Source organism: Hemitrygon akajei, chromosome 16 (genome assembly GCF_048418815.1).
Source record: "Hemitrygon akajei chromosome 16, sHemAka1.3, whole genome shotgun sequence".
Taxonomy (NCBI): Eukaryota; Metazoa; Chordata; class Chondrichthyes; order Myliobatiformes; family Dasyatidae; genus Hemitrygon; species Hemitrygon akajei.
In genome coordinates this window covers 25,254,223-25,278,105 of record NC_133139.1, presented here as the reverse complement: position 1 = coordinate 25,278,105, position 23,883 = coordinate 25,254,223, and the positions used below count along the sequence as shown (strand labels likewise).

At 42.5% G+C, this 23,883-nt stretch overlaps 2 protein-coding genes across 4 annotated transcripts in view; one reads left to right on the top strand and one right to left on the bottom strand.

The window, feature by feature from the left end:
• The window catches only part of comp (cartilage oligomeric matrix protein), a 38,788-nt gene extending 24,870 nt beyond the window's left edge, over positions 1 to 13,918 (top strand). Inside the window, exons 17-20 of the mRNA XM_073068445.1 lie at positions 8,861 to 9,057; positions 10,444 to 10,616; positions 10,908 to 11,047; positions 11,390 to 13,918. Coding sequence (XP_072924546.1) covers positions 8,861 to 9,057; positions 10,444 to 10,616; positions 10,908 to 11,047; positions 11,390 to 11,436 — 557 coding nt within the window. The 3' untranslated portion in view covers positions 11,437 to 13,918. The remainder of the gene's footprint in view (positions 1 to 8,860; positions 9,058 to 10,443; positions 10,617 to 10,907; positions 11,048 to 11,389) is intronic.
• A 1,000-nt stretch (positions 13,919 to 14,918) lies between these two features.
• Positions 14,919 to 23,883, bottom strand: part of LOC140739849 (CREB-regulated transcription coactivator 1-like) — a 59,886-nt gene continuing 50,921 nt past the window's right edge. For all 3 annotated transcript variants that reach the window (XM_073068446.1, XM_073068448.1, XM_073068447.1), the window contains one exon: positions 14,919 to 23,449. In XM_073068446.1, the coding sequence (XP_072924547.1) occupies positions 23,238 to 23,449 (212 nt within the window). In that variant the 3' untranslated portion in view covers positions 14,919 to 23,237. The remainder of the gene's footprint in view (positions 23,450 to 23,883) is intronic.

Genomic DNA, 23,883 nt, shown 5'->3' with positions numbered 1-23,883 from the left:
CCTGCGATTGAGGGAAGTACAGTTCCCATACCAGGCAGTGATGCAGCCAGTCAGGATGCTCTCAGTTGTGCCCTTGTAGAAAGTTCTTAGGATTTAGGAGCCCACATCAAACTTCTTCATCCATCTGAGTGAAAGAGGCACTGTTGTGCTTTTATTCACCAGACAGCCGGTATGTACAGATCAAATGAGATCCTCGGTGATGTGGATGCTGAGGAACTTAAAGCTATTCACCCTCTCAACCCCAGATCCATTGATGTCAATATGGGCTAGCCTGTCTCCATTCCTCCTGTAGTCCACAATCAGGAGGATTAGGGTTAAGGCTCCTTGTCACTGTATCTGTCCAGGGTCTAGGGCCCACCACTCTTCCCCTCCACCATACTGGACATGACACTTGATGGCATCTCATCTATTTCCATCAGCTCCAACCCAGTTCCATCACCAGATACGTGCTCCTCTCTCCTTTCACAATTTCACAGGGATTGTAAGTGTGAGAGATTCTGAGGATTCTGGAAATCTTGAGCAATATACAAAATGCCAAAGGAACTCCAGCGCTTCTGGAGAGAAACACAATTGAAATTTCATGCTGAAGCTTCCGCCCCCTTACTTCTCAGTCCTGAGGAAGGGTCTTGGCCAAAATGTTGACTGTTTATTCTCCACTGTGGATGCTGCCTGACTTGCTAAGTTCCTCCAGCATCTTGTAGATGTTTCCCTTTGTGGCTACTGGTCCACTCTTCCATCCCCAGCTTGTGGCACTTCAACAGGTAACCCCTGGAGATGAAACACTTGTTCTTTCACCTCTGCCCTTCCCACCATCCGGTGACCCAAACAGTTTTCCCTCAGGTGAAGCAATAATTCATGCGCAGTTCTCTCAAACTGCTGGATTGCATTTGGTTTTCACAATGCGGCTCCTGTACATTAGCAAAATTGTTGTTGCATTGTGCAGCCCCTGCGTTCAGTCCCTAGCTACCGTCGGCCTGTCATTTTAATTCTTCATCCCAGTCCTGTTTGGACCTCCCTGTCTGTGAGCTCCTGTACTGTTACAATGAGGCCCAATACAGACATGAAGAACAGTACCTCATCTCCCATCTGTCTGCTGCAGTATACAGGTAAGGTAGATGACCTTGCAGCGCAGTTGGAGATTAGTAGGGCATTGCGTAATTAGCAGGGCATGTCGATGACATTGAGGGCATCACAGAGTCGTGGCTGAAAGAAGGTCATGTTGGGTGCTTAACATCCAAGGATACACATTATGCCAAAAGGACAGGCAGGTAGGCAGAGGGGGTGGGGTGGCTCTGTACGTAAAAAAATTAAATCAAATGCTTAGAAAGAGGTGACATTGTGTTGGAAGATGTAAAATGCTTGTAGGTAGATTAAGAAACTGTAGGAGTAAAAACACCCTGATGGAAGTGGGGTACTAATTACATGGGAAATAGAAAATGCATATAAAAAGGGCAATGTTATGAAAAGCATGGGAGACTTTCAATATGTAGGTAAAATGGGAGAATTAGGTTGGTGCTGGATCCCAAGAGAGGGAATTTGTAGAATGCCTATCAGACAGCCGTTTAGAGCAGCTTGTGGTTGTGTCCTCTACGTAAAAAGCAGTTTGGGATTGGGTGTTGTGTAATGACCAGATTTCATTAGGGAGCTTAAGGTAAAGGAACTCTTAGGAGACAGTGATCATAATATGATAGAATTCACCCTGCAGTTTGAGAAGGAGAGCTAAAATCAGATGTATCAGTAGTACAATGAGAGAGGAGCTGGCCAGGGTTGATTGGAAGGGGACACAGGCAGGAATGACAGCAGAACAGCGATGACAGGAGTTTCTGGGGGCAATTCGGAAGGTGCAGGATAGATACATCGCAAAGAATAAGTATTATTCTAATGGGAGGATGAAGTAACTGTTGGCTGACAAGGGAAGTCAAAGACAGCATAAAAGCAAAAGAGAGGATGTATAATTTAGTAAAAATTAAAGGGAAGTTAGAGGGTTCTTTAACTCTAACTGTAAAAGAGGAAGCTTTTTAAAACCAACTGAAGGCAACTACAACAATAAGGAAGGAAGGTGAAATATGAAGGTAAGCTAGCCAATTAAAGAGGATACCAACGCTTTTTTTCAGATACATAGAGAGTAAAAGGGAAGCGAGAGTGGATATCAGATCACTGGAAAATGATGCTGGAGAGGTAGTAATGGGGGACAAATTTATTAAGTATTTTGCATCAGTCTTCACAGTGGAAGCCACTGCTGTATGCCAGAAATGCGAGAGTGTCAGTGGGCAGAGGTGAGTGTAGCTGCTGTTCCTAAGGAGACGGTGCTTGGGAAACTGAAAGGTCTGAAGGTAGATAAGTCACCTGGACTAGATGGGTTACAACCCAGGGCTCAGAAAGAGGTGGCTGAAAGGATTGTGGAGGCAGTAGTAATGATCTTTCAAAAATGGTTAGATTCTGAAATAGTTCTGGAAGACTGGAAAATGGCAAATAACACTCCACTCTTTATGAAGGGGGAAGAGGCAAGTTATAGGCTAGTTAGCCTGACTTCAGTGGCTGGGAAGATGTTGGGAGTCCATTATTAAGGATGAGGTTTTGGGGTTCTTGGAGGCATATAATAAAATATGCTAAAGTCAGCATGGTTTCCTTAAGGGGAAATCTTGCCTGACAAATCTGTCGGAATTCTATGAAAAATAACAGGCAGGATAGACAAAAGAGAGTCAGTGGATGTTGTTTACTTGGATTTTCAGAAGGCCTTTGAAAAGGTGCTGCACATGAGGCTGCTAAACGTTATAAGAGCTCATGGTATTACTAGCATTGATTGGCTGATGGGCATGAGGCAAAGTGTGGGTATACAGGCAGTCTTTTCCGGTTGGCTGCTGGTGACTAGTAGTGTTCCACAGGCTTTGGTCAGGACCACTTCTTGTTATGTTATATGCCAATGGAATTGATGGTTTTGTGGCCACATTTGTGGATAACATGAAGATAGGTAGCGTTGATGAAGCAGGACTGAGACAGATTAAGAGAGTGGGCAAAAACGTGGCAGTTGGAATATAGCGTTAGGAAGTGGAGCTGTAACTCGATGAACTTCCCATTATTCGGGTGGCTGAGGGGTTGATCGACAAGGCATACAGTGGTAATTGCACCCAAGGTGCAGGACACAGTGCACTATACCCTGTGGCTGTTCCCCTCAACAAGAGATACACAACCTTAGATACTGTTGGGGGGCATGAGCTCGCAGAGGAAAGCCTCAGTTACCAGGTCTTCAGCACTGAGTCTGGCTCTGTGGCTCAGAAGGGTTGGGGGTAGGGAGACAGGAATTGTAGTGATAGGGGACTCACCTCGTTAATGAAACAATTGGTTCTGTGAACAAGAATGATATTCCTGGATGATATGTTGCCTCCCAGGGGCCAGGATCAGAGACATCTTGGATCGAGTCCACAGTATTCTTAAGTTAGAGGGTGAGCCTCCAGAGATCGTGATCAATGTTAGTACCATTGACATGGGTAGGACGGGTGACGAGGTCCTGCAAAGTGAGTTGTGCGCTTAGTTAAAGGACAAGACCTCCAGGGTTGTGATCTCAGGATCACTACTGAGGCCAAAAATAGGAGATGGTGCAGAAGGGAAGGCTTCAGATGTTTGGATGATTGGATTTTCTTCAAGTGAAGGTGGGATTCATACAGAAGGGGCAGTTTACAGCTGAACTGGAGGGGGACTACTATCCTTGTGGGAGGGGTTTGCTAGTGCTGCATGGGGAGGGGCGGGGAGGTGGTTTAAACCTGAGTTGCTGAGGGATGGAACCAGAGTCCCAGAGCGGAAAGTGGAGAGGTTGTGAGACAAAGTATGACTACATACAAAGTCAGGAATTGAAGGGTTGAGCATGGTGGGGCTAATGTTCTGATTGTGTCCTTCAATGCAAGGAGTATCGTAGGAAAGGCGGATGAGTTTAGCATGTGAAATTATGACATTGTAGCCATTAGTGAGACTTGGTTGCAGGAGGGGGCTGGATTGGCAGCTCAATGTTCCAGGGTTCTGTTCTTTTAGACAAAATAGAGTGGGAGAGATTAAAGGGGAAGGGGTGACATTACTAGTCAGGGAAATTCTTGTGGCAGTGCTCAGACAAAACAGTCTGGAGAGCTCTTTTACTGAGGGTTTATGGGTGGAACTGAGGAACAAGGAAGGGATGACCACATTAACATGGTTATAATATAGACCCACCCAACAGCCTGTTGGATTTATAGGGGCAAATTTGTAGAGATCACAGACTGTTGCAAGGAGCATAATGTTGTGATTGTAGATGATTTTAACTTTTCACATATTGACTGGGACTCCTATGCCATAACAGGGCTGGATGGGATAGAGTTTGTCAAATGTATTCAGGAAAATTTCCTTTATCAGTACACAGAAGTCCCAGCTAAAGGGACTGTGATACTAGAGCTCCAAATAGGGAATGAGACAGGGCAGGTGTCAGAAATTTGCATAGGAGAACATTTTGCATCTAGTGATCATCTAGTTTCAACATAACTATGGAGAAAAGTAGGTCTGGTCCCTAGGTTCAGATTCTAATTTGGAGAAAGGGCAATTTTGGTGATGTCAGGATCTGAAAAGTGTGAATAGGAACAGATTGTTCTCTGGCAAGGGTGTACTTGGTAAGTGGGAGGCCGTCTAAAGTGAAATTTTGAAAGTAGAGTGTTTATGTTCTTGTCAGAATAAAAAACAAGGATAACAGGTCTAAGGAACCTTGGTCTTCGAGAGATATTGAGGTCCTGGTTAAGAAAAAGAAGGAGGTGCATAGCAGGTAAAAGTAGGAAAGAGCAAATGAGGTATTTGAGGAGTATAAGAAATGCAAGAGAGCACTTAAGGAAATCAGGAGGGCTTAAGGAAGGCATGAGTTTGCTTTAGCAGACAAGGTGAAGAAGAATCCTAAGGGATTCTACAGATAGTTTAAGAGCAAAAGGATTGAAAAGGACAAAATTCATCCTCTGGAAGATCAGAGTGGTCATGGAGCTAAACTAGATGGGGGAGATCTCAAATGGGTTTACTCGGGAGATGGACCCTGAGTCTCAAGCAGTGAGACAAAGCAGCAGTAGCATAATGGACCATATATAGATTACAGAGGAGGAGGTGTTTGCTATCTTGAGGAAAATTAGGGTGGATAAATCCCCAGGTCCTGACAAAGAGTCCGTCAGACCCTGTGGGAGGCTGGTGCAGAAGTTGCAGAGGCCCTAGCAGAGATACCTCACCAAGGGTGAGGTGCCAGAGGATTGGGGGATAGCTAATGTTGATCTGTTGTTTAAGAAAGGCTCTAAGGATAACCCAGGAAATTATAGGCTGGTGAGCCTGACATCTGTACTGGGGAAGTTATTGGAAGGTATTCTAAGGGACTGGATATAAAAGTATCTGGATAGACAGGGACTGATAAGGGATAGTCATTATGGCTTTGTGCATGATGGCTCGTGGCTAACCAATCTTAGTTTTCTGAGGACGTTACCAGGAAAGGTGATGAAGGCAAGGCAGTGGATATTGTCTATCTGGACTTTAGCAAAGTCTCTGACAGGTCCCATATGAGAGGTTGGTCGAGAAGGTTCAGTTGCTTGGCATTCAAAATGAGGTAGTAAATTGAATTGGATTGGATATTGCCTTCGCGGCAGGTGCCGGAGCAGTAGTGGATGGTTTCCTCTGACTGGTGGAGTGCAGCAGAGCTCAGTGCTGGGACCGCTGTTTTTTTGTCATATCAATGATCTGGATGATATTGTAGTAAACTGGGTCAGCAGATTTGCAGATGACACCAAGATTGGGGGAGTAGTGGACAGTGAGGAAGACTATCAAAGCTTGCAGGGGGATCTGGACCAGCTGTGAAAATGACAGATGGAATTTAATGCAGGCAAGTGTGAGGTGTTGCACTTTGGGCTGACCTATCAGGGTAGGTCTTATAGGGCGAACAGTAGGGCACTGAGGAGTGTGCTAGAACAGAGGGATCTGGGAATACAGGTCCATAATGTGTTGAAAGTGGTGTCACAGGTAGATAGGGTCTTAAAGAAAGCTTTTGGCACATTGGTCTTCATAAAACAAAGGATTGAGTACAGGAGTTGGGATGTTATGTTGAACTTGTGTGAGACGTTGGTGAAGCCTAATTTGGAGTAATGTGTGCAGTTTTGGTCAGGAAAGATGCCAATAAGATGGAAAGAGTGCAGAGAAAATTTACAAGGATGTTCCCAGGACTTGAGGACCTGAGTTACAGGGAAAGGTTGAAAAGTTTAGGACTTTATTCTCTAGAGCAGGGGTGTCAAACTCATTTTAGGTCACGGACCGGATTGAGCAAAATGCAGCTTCATGCGGGCCGGATCAGTCGGACGCGTGCGAACGCAGCTTTAGTTGCCTCCATTTTTTCAGCCTGCTCTCATGTGTCTCAGTCTCTGCTATAACTACAAAGTGTTTCACTTTACAAATTCCATTTCTTATGAAGAAGACTGCCGAGCAAGACTGCCAAATAAACACTAAAAACCCTGAAAACCTGGTACCTGAATAAACTCAGCATTAGCCATATCATACGCCATAGGCGCTTCGATTACTGGGGCCAGCTTTAATAGTAATTAGATATAATCTCGCGGGCCAAAGATAATTCCACCGTGGGCCGGATTTGGCCCGCGGTCCTTGAGTTTGACATATATGCTCTAGAGCGTCTAAGAATGAGGGGAAATTTAACAGAGATACATAAAATTATGAGGGTTATCAATAGGGTAAATGACTTTTTTCCACTAAGATTATGTGAGATTAGAACTAGATGTCATGGGTTAAGGGTGAAAGGTGAAATATTTAAGGGGAACATTGCAGGCAATTTCTTCACTCAGAGGCTGGTGAGAGTGCGGAACGAGCTGCCGGTGGAAGTGGTTGATGTGGGTTGAATTTCAACGTTTAAGAGAAATTTGGATAGGTACACAGATAGGAGGGGTATGGAGGGCTGTGGTCTGGTGGAGGTCAATGGACTAGGCAGATAAATAGTACAATATGGACTATTTGGGCTAAAAAGGCCTGCTTCTTTGCTGTAGTGTTCTTTGTCTTTTAATTATAGGCCCGTGAGCCTGACATCAGTAGTGGGAAAGTTATTGGAAGGTATTATAAGAAACTGGATATGTATATATTTGGATAGACAGGGACTGATTAGGGATATTAGGTCATGCACTTTGGCAGAAGGAAAAAAGGTGTAGACTACTTTCTAAATGGGAAGAAAATTCAGAAATCAGTGGCGCAAAGGGCTTGGGATTCCTCATGCAAGATTCCCTAAAGGTTAACTTACAATTTGAGTCTGTGCTGAGGAAGGGAAATGTAATGTTAGCGTTCATTTTGAGAGGACTAGAATATAAAAGCAAGAATGTAATACTGAGGATTTATAAGGCATCGGTCAGACTGCACTTGGAGTATTGTGAGCAGTTTTAGTCCTTATCTAAGAAAACATATGCTGGCACTGGAGAGGATCCAGAGGAGGTTCATGAGAAAAGGCCGAGTTAATGTACGAGGAGGGTTTGAAGGCTCTGGGCTTGTACTTGTTGGAGTTTAGAAGAAGGAGAGAGAGGAAGAGAGAGGGGGGAAGAGAGGGGGAGAGGGAGGGAGAGAGGGAGAATAAGAATGAATCTCATTGAAACCTATCGTATATTGAAAGGCCTAGATAGTGTGGATGTGGAGAGGATGTTTCCTATAGTAGGGGAATCTAGGACCAGAAGGCACAGCCTTAGAATAGAAGGTTGTCCCTTTAGAACAGAGATAAGAAGGAATTTCTTTAGCCAGAGCATGGTGAATCTGTAGAATTCATTGCCAGAGATGGCTCTGGAGGCCAAGTCATTGAGTGTAAAGTGGAGGTTGGTAGGACCTTGATTAGTCAGGGTGTGAAAGGTTATATGGAGAAGGCAGGAGAATGGCGTTGAGAGGAATGATAAATTAGCTATGGTGAATGGTGAAGCAGATTTGATGGGCTGAATTTCCTATATTTTTTGGTCATATGGTCTAAAAAGTAGAAGTAGGCCATCAGTTCCTCATGTTTGCTCTGGCATCTGTTCAGATCATGGCTGATCTTATAATCTCAGAACCACTTTCCAGTACTAATCCCATATATATTCAGCCCTTAATAACCTAAAATCTATTCATCTGCCTTGATTATAATCAGTGATTGAGCCTCCACAGTTCTCTTGGATACTCAATTCTTAAGATTCACCACCTCCTGCATAAAGTGGATTTATTTTTCTCATCTTTTTCCTCAATGGCCAGTTTTATTTTGAAGCTCCAACCTCTGGTTCTGGACACCCCATGAAGGGGAACTTTATCCCCACATCTGTTGTCAGCCCTATCTTAAAAATTTTTTTTGTACACTTCAGTAAGATCACCTTTGTGAGCATGAAGGGGTCAGTCTGCATCAGAAAAGCTGATCACCACAGGAAATAATCTGTGAACCTTGTGTACATCTTTCCAACAAGTCCTCCAGAGCAAACAGTATCACTTCTGAAACTTTGATAGATGCCAGACCAACAGCTCAGCTCTCGTTTTTGGAAAGAGGACATTCAAGGGTTCCTCATTTGATATAATCATGACCATCTGTTCACAGGTCTGTAGGCGGTGTTCTATGTGAGAGGAAATTCGTTTATTCAGAAGTCTGTGAATCTTTGGAACTCCCTGCCTTGAAGGGTTGAGTCCTTATTTTATTAAATTCAAGGCTGAGATTAGTAGGTTTTGGGATTGTGAGAGTACTTGGCAAGAATGGGCAGCCACAATCCTAATACGTGACAGAGTATGTCTGAAGGGCCGACAGGCCTTCCCCCACTTCCTTTTCTCACAAACATTCACGTTGCCCATTCTTCTTTATAAACGGCCTCTCCTTCCTCCACAGGGTACACAGCCTTTAATGGTGTGGACTTCGAAGGAACGTTTCACGTTAACACAGTGACAGATGACGATTATGCTGGATTTATCTTTGGCTATCAGGACAGCTCCAGCTTCTACGTGGTCATGTGGAAACAGACAGAGCAAACCTACTGGCAGGCAAATCCTTTCCGTGCTGTGGCCGAGCCTGGGATCCAGCTCAAGGTAAGCAATGTCCCCACCTCACAACCCTGTATCACCTACTCAGCACATCATCAGCACTCTCTACCATTCTTCACTGTGTCCCTTCTTCTCCTCAGGGTGCCAGTATTCCACACTGCACTGTTGTCCCCTTGCTCAGTACATTCCACTCTGTACCACATCAGTTTCTTCTCCAATCCTGTATCACCTCTCCTTTCATCCCACATCTAAAGCTCCTCAAACTGTCCCCTGAAAGCTTCTCTTGGGAATCAGCAGTTATGGTGGCTTGATAGCCTTTGCTCTGTGTTTTTTGGTGCACAGAGGACTGGGCATCCTTGTGCACAAATCACAAGAAGTTAACATGCAAATACAGCAAACAACGAGAAAAGTAAGTGTTGGTCTTTGTTACAAGAAAATTTGAATGCAAAAGTAGAGTAGCCCCAATTCACTTCTATAGGGTCACTGCTGAGATGGCATCTGGAACATTGTCTGTAATCCCTACCCAGGGAAGAATATACGCTCAGTGGCAGCAACTCATTGCATAAAAGCATGCAGATGTAGTCAGGAGGTTCAGTTGTTGTTCAGACCAAACATCAGAATGATAGTAATTGATCAGCCATGATCTCAAAATGGCGGTGCAGGCTCGAAGGGCCAAATGGTCTACTTCTGCACCTATTGTCTATTGTCTATATAGAACATTATCGTCAGTTTAGTGGCTGGGAGATGATGTGGGATCCCTAGGTTACTAAGGTACATAACTAGAGGAGCGTAACTAGATCCCTGCAGATTCCCTATAGATCTCAACACACAAATGCATGCGTATGTGTAATAAACACATTAAAAGAACACCTACTGGAACTTTGTGGGGGGGGGGGCCCTCTGTTCTGCTCTCACTGAGACTGGTGTAAAAGAAACCAAGATGGTAGACTTGCTGCCTGCTGATAGGCACCCTGTTCTCTTCAATATCCATGTATAAATTCTCTGTATTTGAAGAATTGTTTTATATACTTTTTAATTGACCTATTTTATTGACAAGGTCGATGCTTTCTTCTTCTGCATGCAATCGTTGAATCATAAAGCATAGAAAAAGGCCCTATGGCCCATCGTACCCATACTGACCATTGTCACCCAGCTCCGCTAATCCTAGAGATCAAAATTTATCCTTCCCACACCACACCAGCTCCCCCAGACGACTGTTTCCCATTCATCTATTACAATTACAATTTACAGTGGCCAATTATCCTACAAACTCTAGACCTTTGGGATGAGGGAGAAAAACTGGAGCTCTCAGAAGAAATACATAAAGTCACAGGGAGAACAAGGAAACAACATGCACGCTAGGTAAAGTATCCTCGGTAAAACCAATCAGTTTCTGTTCTCTGACTGGATATCTCAAACTCCCTTAAACAGGCAGTGAAATCGCGGACTGGTCCAGGCCAACACTTGCGGAATGCACTCTGGCACACAGGAGACACCACTGACCAAGTCCGCCTCCTGTGGAAAGATCCCAAGAACATTGGCTGGAAAGACAATACGTCGTATCGCTGGTTCCTGCAGCACCGGCCACAGATTGGGTACATCAGGTGGGTCACATCACCCTCAAAGGTAGGGACATCGGCTGGGTTACATCTCCCCCCAGGGCAGAGACAGCAGTTGGGTTATATCTCCCTGGGCTGGGATGTCAGATGTGTCACATCTGCTGGGTCACGTTTCCCCAGGATTGGGACTTTGTCTAAGTTACGTCTTCCTGCAGTACCCTGATGTTAAGTGGGTCATGACCTTTCCTGGGGTTCAGAGTCAAGGAGACAATGGGAAATAGATGAGAGACTTATTTATCAGCATTTTTTTGTGTCCCCCCTCCCCACCTCTCCCAGGGTGCGGCTCTACGAGGGGCCGGAGATCGTGGCAGATTCCAGGGTGATCATCGACACCACGATGCGCGGAGGAAGACTTGGAGTCTTCTGCTTCTCCCAGGAAAATATAATTTGGGCAAATCTACGCTATCGTTGCAATGGTAAGGGAGGGGTGTGAGGATGCAGACATGAAATGACAGGGCAATGGTGGGAGGGGTGCTGGGTGTGAGAGGTATGGGATGAAGAGGGAGGGAGTGTAATGATGGTATGTAGCCATGGGGAATTATGAATATCGTTTAAAAGCATTAAATGGGTGAATTTTGCAGATGACAGTAGAACTGGAAAAAAATCCACAGTAATAAGGGAAACAGAGTTGTTATCTTTGGGCTGGAGAGCTGGAATATTCCTAAAGTTCTGTTAGGTGGACTTTGGCATTCTATGTTCTAAAAACTCAACATCCACCACCTTCAACTTACACAAACTCCTTCACTTTTTCTCCTCAGATACGATTCCAGAAGATTTCCATCCAGCACTTCAGTCGCAGATTTGAAAGTGACCTCTGAACTGCTGAACCTTTGACCCTTTAACCCTGACAGCTGACAATCACTCATTGCAATCTGGAACGGTGGTAAACATCAGATCTGGGATGAAGGCTGGTTGATTATTGATCCGGCTCTTTGATTCTCTCATCAGTTGATTCCATCCAATCAGAAGGGGCGTTTGGCAACAGCAGTGCAACATGTGAGCAGGACAATGCAAAGAGGAACAGTTTATAACCAGAATTTCTGCTCAGTGATCAAGGTGGATATGTAGAAATTTATAGTGCATGTGAGGCCATTCTTACCTAACATACCTGTTCTAGCTGTTCCAAAGTGCTTACTCCACACCACTGCTTTTGTCCATAACCCAATAGTTTCTTCATCTGTTCAACTCCTTTTTACAATAATTAATAAACTCAGCTTCCACTTTTTCAGGTGATACTTAATTCCTAATAGCCGAATGGAAAAACATTCTCATCTCCTGCCCTGGATTTTTTGGTGCAGATTTTAAATATCTTATTTTTAAGTTACTGCCAGACATAATAGATTTTTCCTAAGCCCCCTATTTTAAAGTTCATAATATTTTTCTTTTAAATCAAAGTACATATATGTTACTATATACCCTGAGATTCATTTTCTTACAGGCATTCACAGTAAATACAAGAAACAATAGAATCAGTGAAGACTGCCCCCAACAGGACAGACAACTATTGTGCAAAAGACAACAAATTGAATAAAACCCCTTTTTACTGGGCATCTTTGGAAACGTGGCTTGTTGCTCCTTGCTAAGGGCCACTGGACTCTGCGGCAAAAAACCCACCTTTCTCAGGCTCCGTACGTCTAGGGTGTATGTGACTTTTGTCCCCCCAAACCTGTGAGGTTGGGATGTCTCGCCCACCCAAACTCCGGTTTGTGTGAATGCTGTGTGATTTACTGCCCCCCACCCCCGGCAATCGCCCACCAGCAAGAAATAACAGTTCGTACACTGCATGCAATTATAAAGAGAATATATTTATGAATGTTAACTTAATCAAAGAGTAATTAAAGAAAGAAACAAAAAGGGCCCATTATAAGTAAAGAGTCAAATGTGCACATAAGTTGGAACTCAACTTAATGTTGTCTGTAACACACACATCGAACCCATGGTTTGCATGAAAGCACACACTACTTTCACAGTGTCGCTTGAAATCCATCTCAAACAAACGGGCTCCCCCACAGGAGCATCGGTCATTCCTCCTAGAAGCCCTTCATCTGCACAAAACACCTTGTGCAACAGGGATAGCATCCTCAGTCATCTTCCCTCCCGTCTTCTCACAGCTCCCGCCGGAAAAAAACATTGACCCACACCAGTGACCCTCACAAAACCTCTCCACCCAGCGTTCTCTGGAGCCTTCTCCCAATTCCACCATCCTGACTGGCTAATACCACGATCCTGTTGAAAAACAAAGCCCTTTATCTCAGCTTAAACCCAAACAGGCTGGAAGCGGAACAAACTGCTCTTACAGAACTGCTAAAATGAAATACCTACAGCATAGCAGTAAAAATCTCAACTAGGGTGTTACATGTACAAATACAAAATGAGAGAAGTAATAATAATAAGCAATTAATATTGAGAAGATGAGTTGTAGAGTCCACATGTTGTGGAAACAGTTCAGTGAAGGGACAAGTGAAGTCGAGTGAAGCTAGCTCCTCTGGTTTGATACGTGTGTATCAGGTATGTGTAAAATGTTCCCAATTCTACTCATAACTGAGGTTTCTGGTACCTGACGACGTACTGTGTTCCATTCTGGAACCTTTCTATTCCTCCCAGTTAAATGGTTGGAAGTACTATCAAACCCTTCAGCTATTCACCTACTTGACAAACTAGCTGTTGGGCTAAGAGATGAACTGGTGACAGATCACAACTGTGGCAGGAGTGATAACACTCCGAGCAAAATCAAGTAACATAGAGAAACTGCACAAGAAGCCTAGTTCCAGGCTGCAGATAATAAACCTGTTCCCTTTATCCAGTTATTGTAAAAAAGATAAACAGCCATTGGGTAAGGGTGATGGTCCGAGATCTGGAGGTGGTGTCCAGAGGCTTAATGGTTAGGGTCACCGGTCATGGTTATGTGGTGGAGGATCTTTTTAGTCTGTTAGGTTTTGTTTTTTTTTCAACCTGATGAATTCTAGCAAACAGTGGCTTCTACACTGGGTTTGACTCACATCTCCCATAACATGTTTGATAGCCTAGATTCTGAACACCAGCATTGCAAAAGAAATCTGTCATTCAGAGATAGATGGAAATTGTTGCCATGAGCAATGGAATGACCTAACATAACACAGTATGAAACAGGCAATTTTTCACACTGCTATCTTTTGTAAATGTTTCTGCATATTTTTGTTTCATATGGACTTTATTGACATGAAAATATTAAGTTAGAGATGTAATCTGTACTGTATATTTTAATTTGCTTTTTTTCAGATTATAACTAAATAAATATTCCCATTTTCTGCTCAGAAGTGCTTCTTTCAAAGCTAATTAGAAAGAGGATGCTGAGAGTCACAAGTTGAGTGAGTGGGCAAGGAGTCAGGTGCGATATATAACTTGGGAAATTGTGGGGCTTCATCATAGTAGAAAGTTATACACCTTGAGAAACTAGTAAACATTGGTTTCTAGAAAAGTCCATGTGTTCAGGAATTGCAACAAGTGAACATAAGGTACAAATGGAAGCTAATTTATAGCTGAATGCATTATGCGTGGTGGAGTACAGAACAGGATCTCGCAGCAATTTTACACTGCTTGGGTAGTCACTTCTGGAGTTTTTTTCTCTATCTTCCAGGAAGTACATCAGAAGAATCATTTTTGGACTGCCTTGATATTTAGAATTGGCTAAACTAGCAGTATGTAGCAAAGAGTAGCTACCAACTACCAGATTTTTCTTATACCACTTGTCATCTATCAGCATTTAATTAACAGTAAGAAACTTTAAGAAATTACAAGACTTAACAGGAACAGTGGATTCTCATTTTCTAATTTCTAGTTAATAGTCTGATATTAATGCAAGTATGTAAAGTACACTTTTCCCCCCAGTATCAAACACTCATGTTCATGCTCATTAGATACAGATTTAGGGCCTGTCCAAACACACATTCTGCAGGCAATTGATACAAGGTAAACCCTCCCACTCCTATCTCAGCAAACACTTCCAAGTCAAGGACAGCTCCAAGTTAGACACCAAATGAATTTACCACTTCAAAACAAGAATCGAGCTATATACAGAGTTAAAAGACAGAAAAGTTCTATACAGAATAAAACTTCCTCTATAATGTTCTGTCAAAGGTAGCTATACAACAGAGATTAGGAGTGTAAGTTCCCCTCTACACTGCTCTGAAAACATTCCTTTGTCCCACTTTAGTCCTGTGTCATGCCTTTACAGGTTTCAGACAATTGTAGGAGGGAGAGAATCAGGCTTCAGCAGGGAAAATTACAACAGAAAAAGGTGCAAAGGACTGCAAGCAGAAAACCGTTTAACTTTTATTACATTTCATTTACAAAGACAGAAGCCTCCACACAAACATAAACTTTAAAAAACATTTACATTTTAAAATGAAGATTCTTGACAGTCATAACAGGTTATTGGTTTGCAATACATCTGAAACCCTCTTCAAAATTTCAAAGTTTATTTATAAAAACCAAGACATCAGAAAAATAAATAAGTGTTGGCGGGTTTGAGGACGGAATCTGATTGGTGACCCTTTGGGGGGAAGCTGCTTTGCTGCATCTCCAGGGAAAACAAAGGATTTGCTGCCAATTCATTTTCTGAGTTTGTCTTGTGGGAGTGAGGGTGTGAAATGCACAGGGTCTGGTACACACACAGTTCTCTATAAGATTCAAGAGGACAGGGCAGCCACAGGTTAGCGCTATGTCAAACAGGACCTCCATCAGTGTGATCTGATTGTAAAGTGCCACTTCATGAGTGTTTGTTATTCAGAATCTTTCAGGATACTATGCAGGATAAACGTTTTAACTGAATAATTATAGATCATTCAAAAAAGGTTAATTAAAGGATCACAACTAGATTGATGGGCAGTAAACTAGAGGTTAATGAGTTGCCTTCTGATGTTACCTGAGCATCTAGGAGAGCATTGAACCATTCTCAGTCCATTTTGATGACCATTCTTTCACAAATTACAGTTTAGGTTCAATAGGAGTGCCTTTCTTTTTATACAAGATGGCAAGGAAAAAAATTTTACTCATCTGGTTCCAAAATTATCTTATTAGCTATTCACAATCTGAAGTAAATCCAGATTAAAAAACAACTCTTGATTTTTTTTAAACCTAATCATTGAGGCCTCGACCCTTTTATTGCAATCCTTTGAATGGTTTATAAAACAAACATGTAAACAGTTCAGAAAATAATCAGCACAGTTTCTTTTTCCATCTTCCTCCACTTTAAGCACCCTCAATACATAGGCACAGTAGCTATCATCCATTGATCCTGGCCACAGAATTGAAATTAACACTGGGTTTCAGGACTGTAACAATTGCTCACTGATAGTTTAAGTCACTATAGCCTGGTACAAACCAGACTGAATTGAATTCAAAAACACCACAAGAAGTCTGAGAAATTAATTACTCCCACCATGTCTACAAGGATAGTCCACCACATCTGGCTTTAAAGGCACAGCCTGTCTCTTTTGTCACACTGAACACAGCACGCTGGCCCTGTGTAAATGAGCTGCCCCACACAGCATCACCCTGTATAATGCAGTGTAATGTGTGTAATGCCTCAGCATTTCAATAGTGGATCTACAGAAGGTATGAAGGTAGAAAATACATCACCACAGTCAACATCAGAATACCAAAGTTCAATATAGTTTTGGAGTTTTTGTATGAAGTGGCCTATAATCTTCTGGTTAACCAGCGGTAGCAAATCGACCTCTGCACAATGATGCAGCATTAAGATACAGCAGAGCCAACAGTCAGTCAGAGAATGTGTTGTAATTAGGTGGGAATGTGGTGATGGGAGTGAGTAGGCCAGAGTCTGCAAACCTCTTAATGGTTGGATGAAATATGGAGAGTTAAAGAGTCAGCTGCAGAGTACACTAAACCTGCAATCTGCAGCCACAATATTGCAGAAAAACTGAATGACACAATAAGGCATTTGACCATTGTGCCTGGTCCTAGTGCTTGGCCAAGATAAAATTAATTCCATTCCCTTGCTCTTACCCACAATCTTGCAATTTTATTCTTCAAGTTTCTGTCCAATTACCTTTTCACCTCCTTATCTAAGCTCTTCATGACCTTTCCATCCTTTGCTAGTTTGAACTCTCCTTTCATCCTTCTCTGATGAGAAAACACCACTCTTCCCACATAACTGAAGGTCCTCTTGCATTGGACTGTTCTGATACATCCCCTCCAAAGCACAGACTGCCTTTGTAAAGTGCACTGTCCAAATGAGGGCACAATGCCCCATCTTGGGTCACCAGGAATTTAAAAGATTTAGCTCTGATTTTAAAGACCAATGATCCAGGGGATTTTTTTTTAAACAGTTTTGCCAACATGTTCTGTCACCTTCAGTGCTTTGTGTACACACACCCCCAGTCCTTCTGTTCGCCCATTGCCTTTAATTCTGCATGGTTTAAATTAAATTTCATCATAATTCAATAAAAATAAATTACTTCACACTTTTACCTGTTAAAATTTTATGTACATAAGGCTGTCCATTTTACCAGTCTGCATTTTCTCAAGTAACTCCCTCAATGCTTAATAAAGCTCACAATCTTGTGACATGTAATCTTTGAAATGGTACTTTGAATACAAGAGTAGATTAATTATTACATAAAAGATAGTGGTTCAAATACCAATTCCTGGGAAACACCATTGCACTGTCCCCATCAATTTCTGTACCATCATTTATTACTAATATCTCTTTCTGTACTCATGCAAACAATGTTCCTTTAAGCTCATTAAGTTACATGGTAACTATCTTCTGATACTCCATATTCATAACTAACACCCCCATCAAACTGTTATTTTATTAAAGTTAGACAAACATATCTGCATTTAATAACATTTCCCATATTTAATAGCCTGGACTTTTGCAAATGACAATTCATTTTGGCCTTGCCTATAGAGTCTAAAGTTTTCTCTATCAACATCGGACTGGCTGGGCTATAGGTCCAAGACTTATCTCTCTCCACTTCTTTCAATGAGTAGGTTGCAATCCATCAGTCTTCTAACAAAACACACTCTCATTTACAGGGAGCAAACATCTCGTAAGATGTGATTACTAAACTATTGGAACAATGTGCACTCCATAACACCATGTATTTGTCATGGTGGGCACCTTCAGATTTATCCTGCTGCTTGTGCCTGAACAAATGATCAGAATTGAAAAGGAATCTCAATTATGAAACAGCCAGGCACGTCCCCAGGAGACAATGCTTAAATACGAGCTCTTTGCTTCTTCACTTACCACACCACAGCACTTGACCAAAATATGGTAACCCTCCCAGACTTGTATTCTTAAACATATGCTTGTGACATGAAAAAATACTTTGTGTCAATAACTGTTAAGGATACAACTTAGATATAAATACTTTGATGCATGTTTGGTCCCAGTAAAATATTGCTATGACTCTTTTCCCTCTCAATTATAACAATCTTCTCTCAATAATCCTTAAGAACCAAGACCAATGCTCTGGATTACAATTGGAGAGGTTACCAACAATTGCAGCCAGCGCACAGAACAAGGGGCAACACCATGATTGATCCTGAACTCATTACAATCTCAGCTGATCTTACATAACACCAAAGATCAGATGATACCCTCAACAAACCATGCAGTAAAGCCAAAACAGGAAGAATTTCTAACAAATGATTTAAATGCATTCAACAATTTCTCAATAAAACCCATGTCTTGCTTAAAGCTTCAAAGCCTTAGTTTGCTATTTTGGACAATAATCTCAAGGATAAAATCTCATAAGCACCGATTTAATTAATGGCTCTGCTGCTTTGAGAGCATCTTCAATATTTTGCTTTTCTCTGATAATCTCCAAGATAACTACAGAACAAAAATCCATTTGAATACAAGAGTAATTATTCCCACAAGTATATCAAAGAACCTTAATACTTAGCACCACTGGATTAACTCTCACTCAATTCACAAGGACATCAAAGATGTGCAAGAATATACAGAATATCTTCTCAGTAATCTGGGTTAACACAGCTCCTCAGAGACTAGGATCTGGGTTAATGCAGCCACTGACAAAATCTGTGACCTGGTTTAATGTAGCACCTCCATAAGCCTAAGAGCTTGGTGCATAATAGCCCTCACAAGGCTTGGAACCTGCTTATTGCAATCGCTCACAGACCCCAAGGTCTAGGTTCTATGAGCAGTTGCGTTATCCCAAGGTTAATGTAGCTCCTCGGTGAGCTTGAGATTTGGTTAGTGCAAGCCTTCAAAAAAACGGACATCAGCATGAATGCAGCTGTTCACAGAGCCTGGAATCCGAGTTAATGCATTTGGTCACAAAATCTGAGAGTTGATGTATCACCCCACTGAATTTAGGCCTGGGGTAATTAATGCTTCTGCACACAGGGCTGGGATCTGGATTAATGCAGCTGCTTACAGGCCCCCAAGGTCTGGGTCACTACAAATCACCTCAGAACTTGGAATTTGGTTAATGCAGCTCATCACTACACCAACAGCCTAGGGAATCCCCTGTATGTTGCACTAGGCCTCTACTCTTGAGATTTGATTAGCGCAAGCCTTCAAAGAAACAGATATCAGCATGAATGGTTTAAATGTCACTAAGGATTTCCTAGCTTGAATTAAGGAACTTTATCCAATTTTCATTGCTTCGAGGGAGGGATGGCCAGGAGAAACTCACACACAAATTCAGCACAGAAATTTTACACGCCTTGTAAAAGCTGTGATTAGTTTTGCTTCACTCATGTACATAGTCTGAGGGTGTAAGGAGGTAGAAGGTTGATGCTACAGTAATATCTGTTCTCCTTTTCAGAACCCTGCAGCATGTTCAGGCTATTTCAGAATCTGCTCCAACCATTTGCCAGCTTCCCAAGCCTAGGTCTTGGCCTTTCCAGGTTCCCATTCATTGTGTCAGATGGTAAAGGTATTTGATAAAACACCTGTAAGGTGATTTCAAATTTTGCATTATTCAAGAAATTATGAGAATGTTGCTCTCATTCATAGAAAGTAAATATTAACTATTTGATATCTTAAACTAAAAACCAATGATACGCATCCCAGAATGGAACTATTCAGTGACAGATTGTTGACAGCTGTAGCTTTCCCCTCACAAACTTGTCTAATTAGCTTCATTTGTTTTTATAATTATAAAGTCCCACCTGGGGTGAGGGGAAGCACTTAAAAATTTCTCTTCAACGTGCACGAACGATGTTATAATGAGAAAAGTGCAGAGGCCAGGCAGTGTGCGTTGCTGCAGTGTGAAGTGAAGCACACTACAGTAACGCAGGAAATGTCAGGCAGCACAATACAACACTGCAGCAACGGTGGAGGTACAACACATTGCAACACTGCAGCAGGGGGCGAGGCACAACATTGCAAACTGTCACAATGCAGTACTGTGAGGCACAGTGCTTCACAGCAGTCCATTAATGCAGCACAGCAAGGCACAGCTCATAGTGACACTGCAGGGATGCAGCTCAAAGAGGCACAACAGAGTGAGAGGCACAGTTCATTGCAACACTGCAGGAATGCAGCACAGCACCAACCTGGTCACAGTACAAATCTGAAATGTGCAGCAAATAGCACTGAGATCCTGGCCAAATGTGGCCACATCACATCAGAGCAGTGGTTTACACAGTAGGTTTAGTTTTGGCATCTAAGCTGGAACCTGAACTTTTCCTCTTTGAGGAATGAATCAGGGAGCTGACACAAAAGGAAGTGGCAATTAAACCACAACATTAAACCAGGCAACTATCAAGAGATTATTGAATTAAATAAAATCTGGTTTAGACACAATGGCTGCGGCATTTAGGGCAGGTATTTGGAGAAGGCTACTGATATGGAGAGATAGAACGGCACACTACTGGGATGAGATCAGTACTTGTTGGCAGATACAGCACCAAGACAAAAATATTCCACATCTCAATGTCTACTATTCAGAGATTAGCAGCACACTGTTCACCACACAAGGGCCACACAAAGTGTGGTAGAAAACCTATTAAAGTGGTATTAAAACAAGACCACCTTGACTCTGATTCACGTTCAATAAGGACATGGCTTACTCCACTTATAATAACCATATGATGCAGGAGCATAATTAAGCCATTTGGCCCATTGAGTCTGCTCCCATGATCATGGCTGATTTAATTTCCCTGTCAACCACATTGTCCTGACTTCTCCCTTGACATCCTTACTAATCAAGTTAAATTGGAGTACCAATCTCCACTTTAAATATATCCAATGACTTGGCTTCCACAGCCATCTGTGGCAATGAATTCCACAGATTCACTACCTACTTAATAACCTCTACCCAATATCTGTTGCTGCATGTATCCACCTCAGACTTCAAAGCTCCTTTGGGAAGGGTTCCACTGTTCTAAGTTGGAAGAAGTGTTTCATGTAACCCTCTGAACAGCCTAGGTTTAATTTATGACCTTTTATTCTAGACCTCTGCAAAATCTCCACTGAGCAAACATTTTCTATTCAGCCAGTCAAATTTTCCAAACTGATCAATCAGATCACCAGTTCTTCTGAATATGGAAAACAAAGCAACTTTATCCAGCTTCATAAATGAACCCTTTCAATGCCACTACAATTATGGAGATTGTACTCTGTTGTTGCTATTTTCCCCAGAGGTGCGGAGCTCATAAACGAGCTCAGTACTACGGGTGGGATCTCATTCTGAACTTTATATGGTTGTAACCACTTTGACTCTGCAATCAGATAAGGGCCAATATTCCATCGCCTATTAATTTTTTAATGCTTCCATCAGCTTTTAATAACTGCTGTACTTGGAGTTTTAAATCTTGCTGCTTTTACACAGCTCCCAAACTTTACTACCTAGAAAATATCTTGAAAAGCATTTCCTGGGGTTCGCACTGGCACAGTTATAACCAGTGGACTATATCCCTTCAAACAACTTCTAGTAAACATAACGATACTGTTGCAGAACATATCCCTAGGTACCTTTATAAAGTATAAATAAATGTTTGCCGAATTGTGCAGTTACAGAAGACATGACAGAAGATTCATTCAATGAACAGGAAGTGCAAGATGGAGGATTAACCCACATGAGAAAGGACAGGTCTACTGTTTTTTTGCACAGTCCATTAGGAACTGGGGCAAACGAAGAAGTGCCAAAGGTGCCTACCATTGAAAGAAACCTGCTATAGTTTTGAAATGCCTAGCAATTGCAGAGGAAACAATCTCTGGGCTTTATATAATTTGTATTTAGTGTCAGGGAAAAAATGACTTAGTGTTCTCTCTCAGAGACTTTAGTGGGACGTCAGCTATGCTGATGGCCAAGCAGACCAACAGTACCTTAGTGTCTTGAACTATATTTGTGTTTCTGTTGCAGAAAACAGTAACAGTTAAAAGTTTGACAGAGTTTTAACCTGTAGTGGACGAGCTGGGAGAAGAATCCCAGTAGTGTATTACTTTAGTGGATGATCATATGACATCGTAGGCCAGCCTCCTCTCTTGGAACTGAAATATTTTGGAATTTCTTGTTTAGGTGGCCAGTGACAAGCTTGGATACAACTATGGCCCCATGCAGGGGGTTGAGAGAGTCACAGTCCCCTCCAGTGCACTCCTGTCCCTAAAAATGTTCATACCCTTTATACATCACATACCAAAGATGGGGAAGCGGTGGTTACAATCCCCAGTTGGGAGGGCAGATACTTCTTAAGTTAGACCTTGTTGTTATATCTGGAGGGCAGGAAAGCAAAATATTGATTTCTCAAGAGTGTGAGAATGTTATTTTCTCACTGAGGAAGAGTAAGAATATCAGTTTCTTACTGAAAGAGAGTGAGAAAATCAGTTTCCCTCTAAGGGAGAGATGGCAGCAAACACTGGTCTCTGACCTGCAGAAAATGTGAGGCTATTTTTTCCCCAAATGCTGTTGGAAAGGAATAAATGAGAGGGATGCAACTGGGAGCGAGAGCTGCCTCCCCCACCCCCATGAACATTGGCAGTAATACAATTTCTGTCCATGCACTTAGCTCGTGTCACATCATTCTCTCAATCACTATCTCAGCAACATACAACAAGGCAGTGGCTTTTGCTCAACACAAACACAGTGAAGGGAACAGGACAGGGGAGAGAAATCACATACAATGTAAAAATATAAATAAGAATTGAGCAGCATGGGAAACACAATGGCAACGATGCAATGACGCAATCCTCGAACTTGATGACTTTGGTTTAAGTAACATATGTCACCAAACTGTTGGCCTGGAGCTGTCGTGTGTTGTTGTTACCTCACACAGAATGATTCCACTCTTCTCGTTAAGTCTGCCGATGAGAGTGATGCATTTACAGCCCACCATGGTCAAGAGGATAATATCAACAGGGCTACAGAAAATAAAACAAGAGGCCTAGGTATGAAATGGAGTCAATGAGACGCTGCAATGGAGGAGCGTGCCACACAGCTGCAAGCGCTATACTTGGTTCATTCAGGGTCGCAGTGCTGCAAGCTCAGAACAAGAAGCGGAATTCATTGCACGTAACGCTTTCACGCTAACATCATTCCACCAATCGTACTCGGTCACTTGATTTCCGCTCCCTGGTGGGGTTTGGCTGCCTCCCCGATTTGTCCTGGGTCCGAGTGTTACTTATTACAGACGATCCATGCGAAAAGTATCCTCTGTAGCGGGGTCCGTCAGCACCATGTCTGGGTCATTCAGCATGTGCAGACCATCCAGCGTTAAAGGGTCAATTTTCAGTTCATCGAGAGGAAACTGGGAGTCGGTATCAAAAGCCACATCTCCAACACCCGCAAGTGAATTGGTCAACTCCTTCGACAGAGTTGGGGGAGACTCTCCTGTCACTGAGAGCCAAAGACAGAAAGACAAAAGCAAGTTCTTCTAGCAGCTGTACACAAGCATCAGTTCCCAACCCCACAACCATAACCCAGCCCACCCGGCTTCAGACTACCATCCACGTGGCAGGACAGCCATCCAAGTCCACATCCCCCTCCCCTCCTGTCCAGAAATTTGCCCAGAATATTTCCTTTAGATTATGGTATCACGGCAGGAGACACCCGTGTAAAGTTCCCTCTCTACTTCTTGTCACACACAACTGCAAACATTCTTGTCTAACTGTATTAAGGGATATATTGCTAGATTAACAGAGTTTTATAAATGCAGAGCAATGGTGGTGCTCGCAGTCTATCACAGGATCCACAATATTTTGAAATGGAGGGCCAACCAAAATAATTGTTCAAGAAGGGCAGAGGTTGAAAATGTCAACAAAATAGATTTA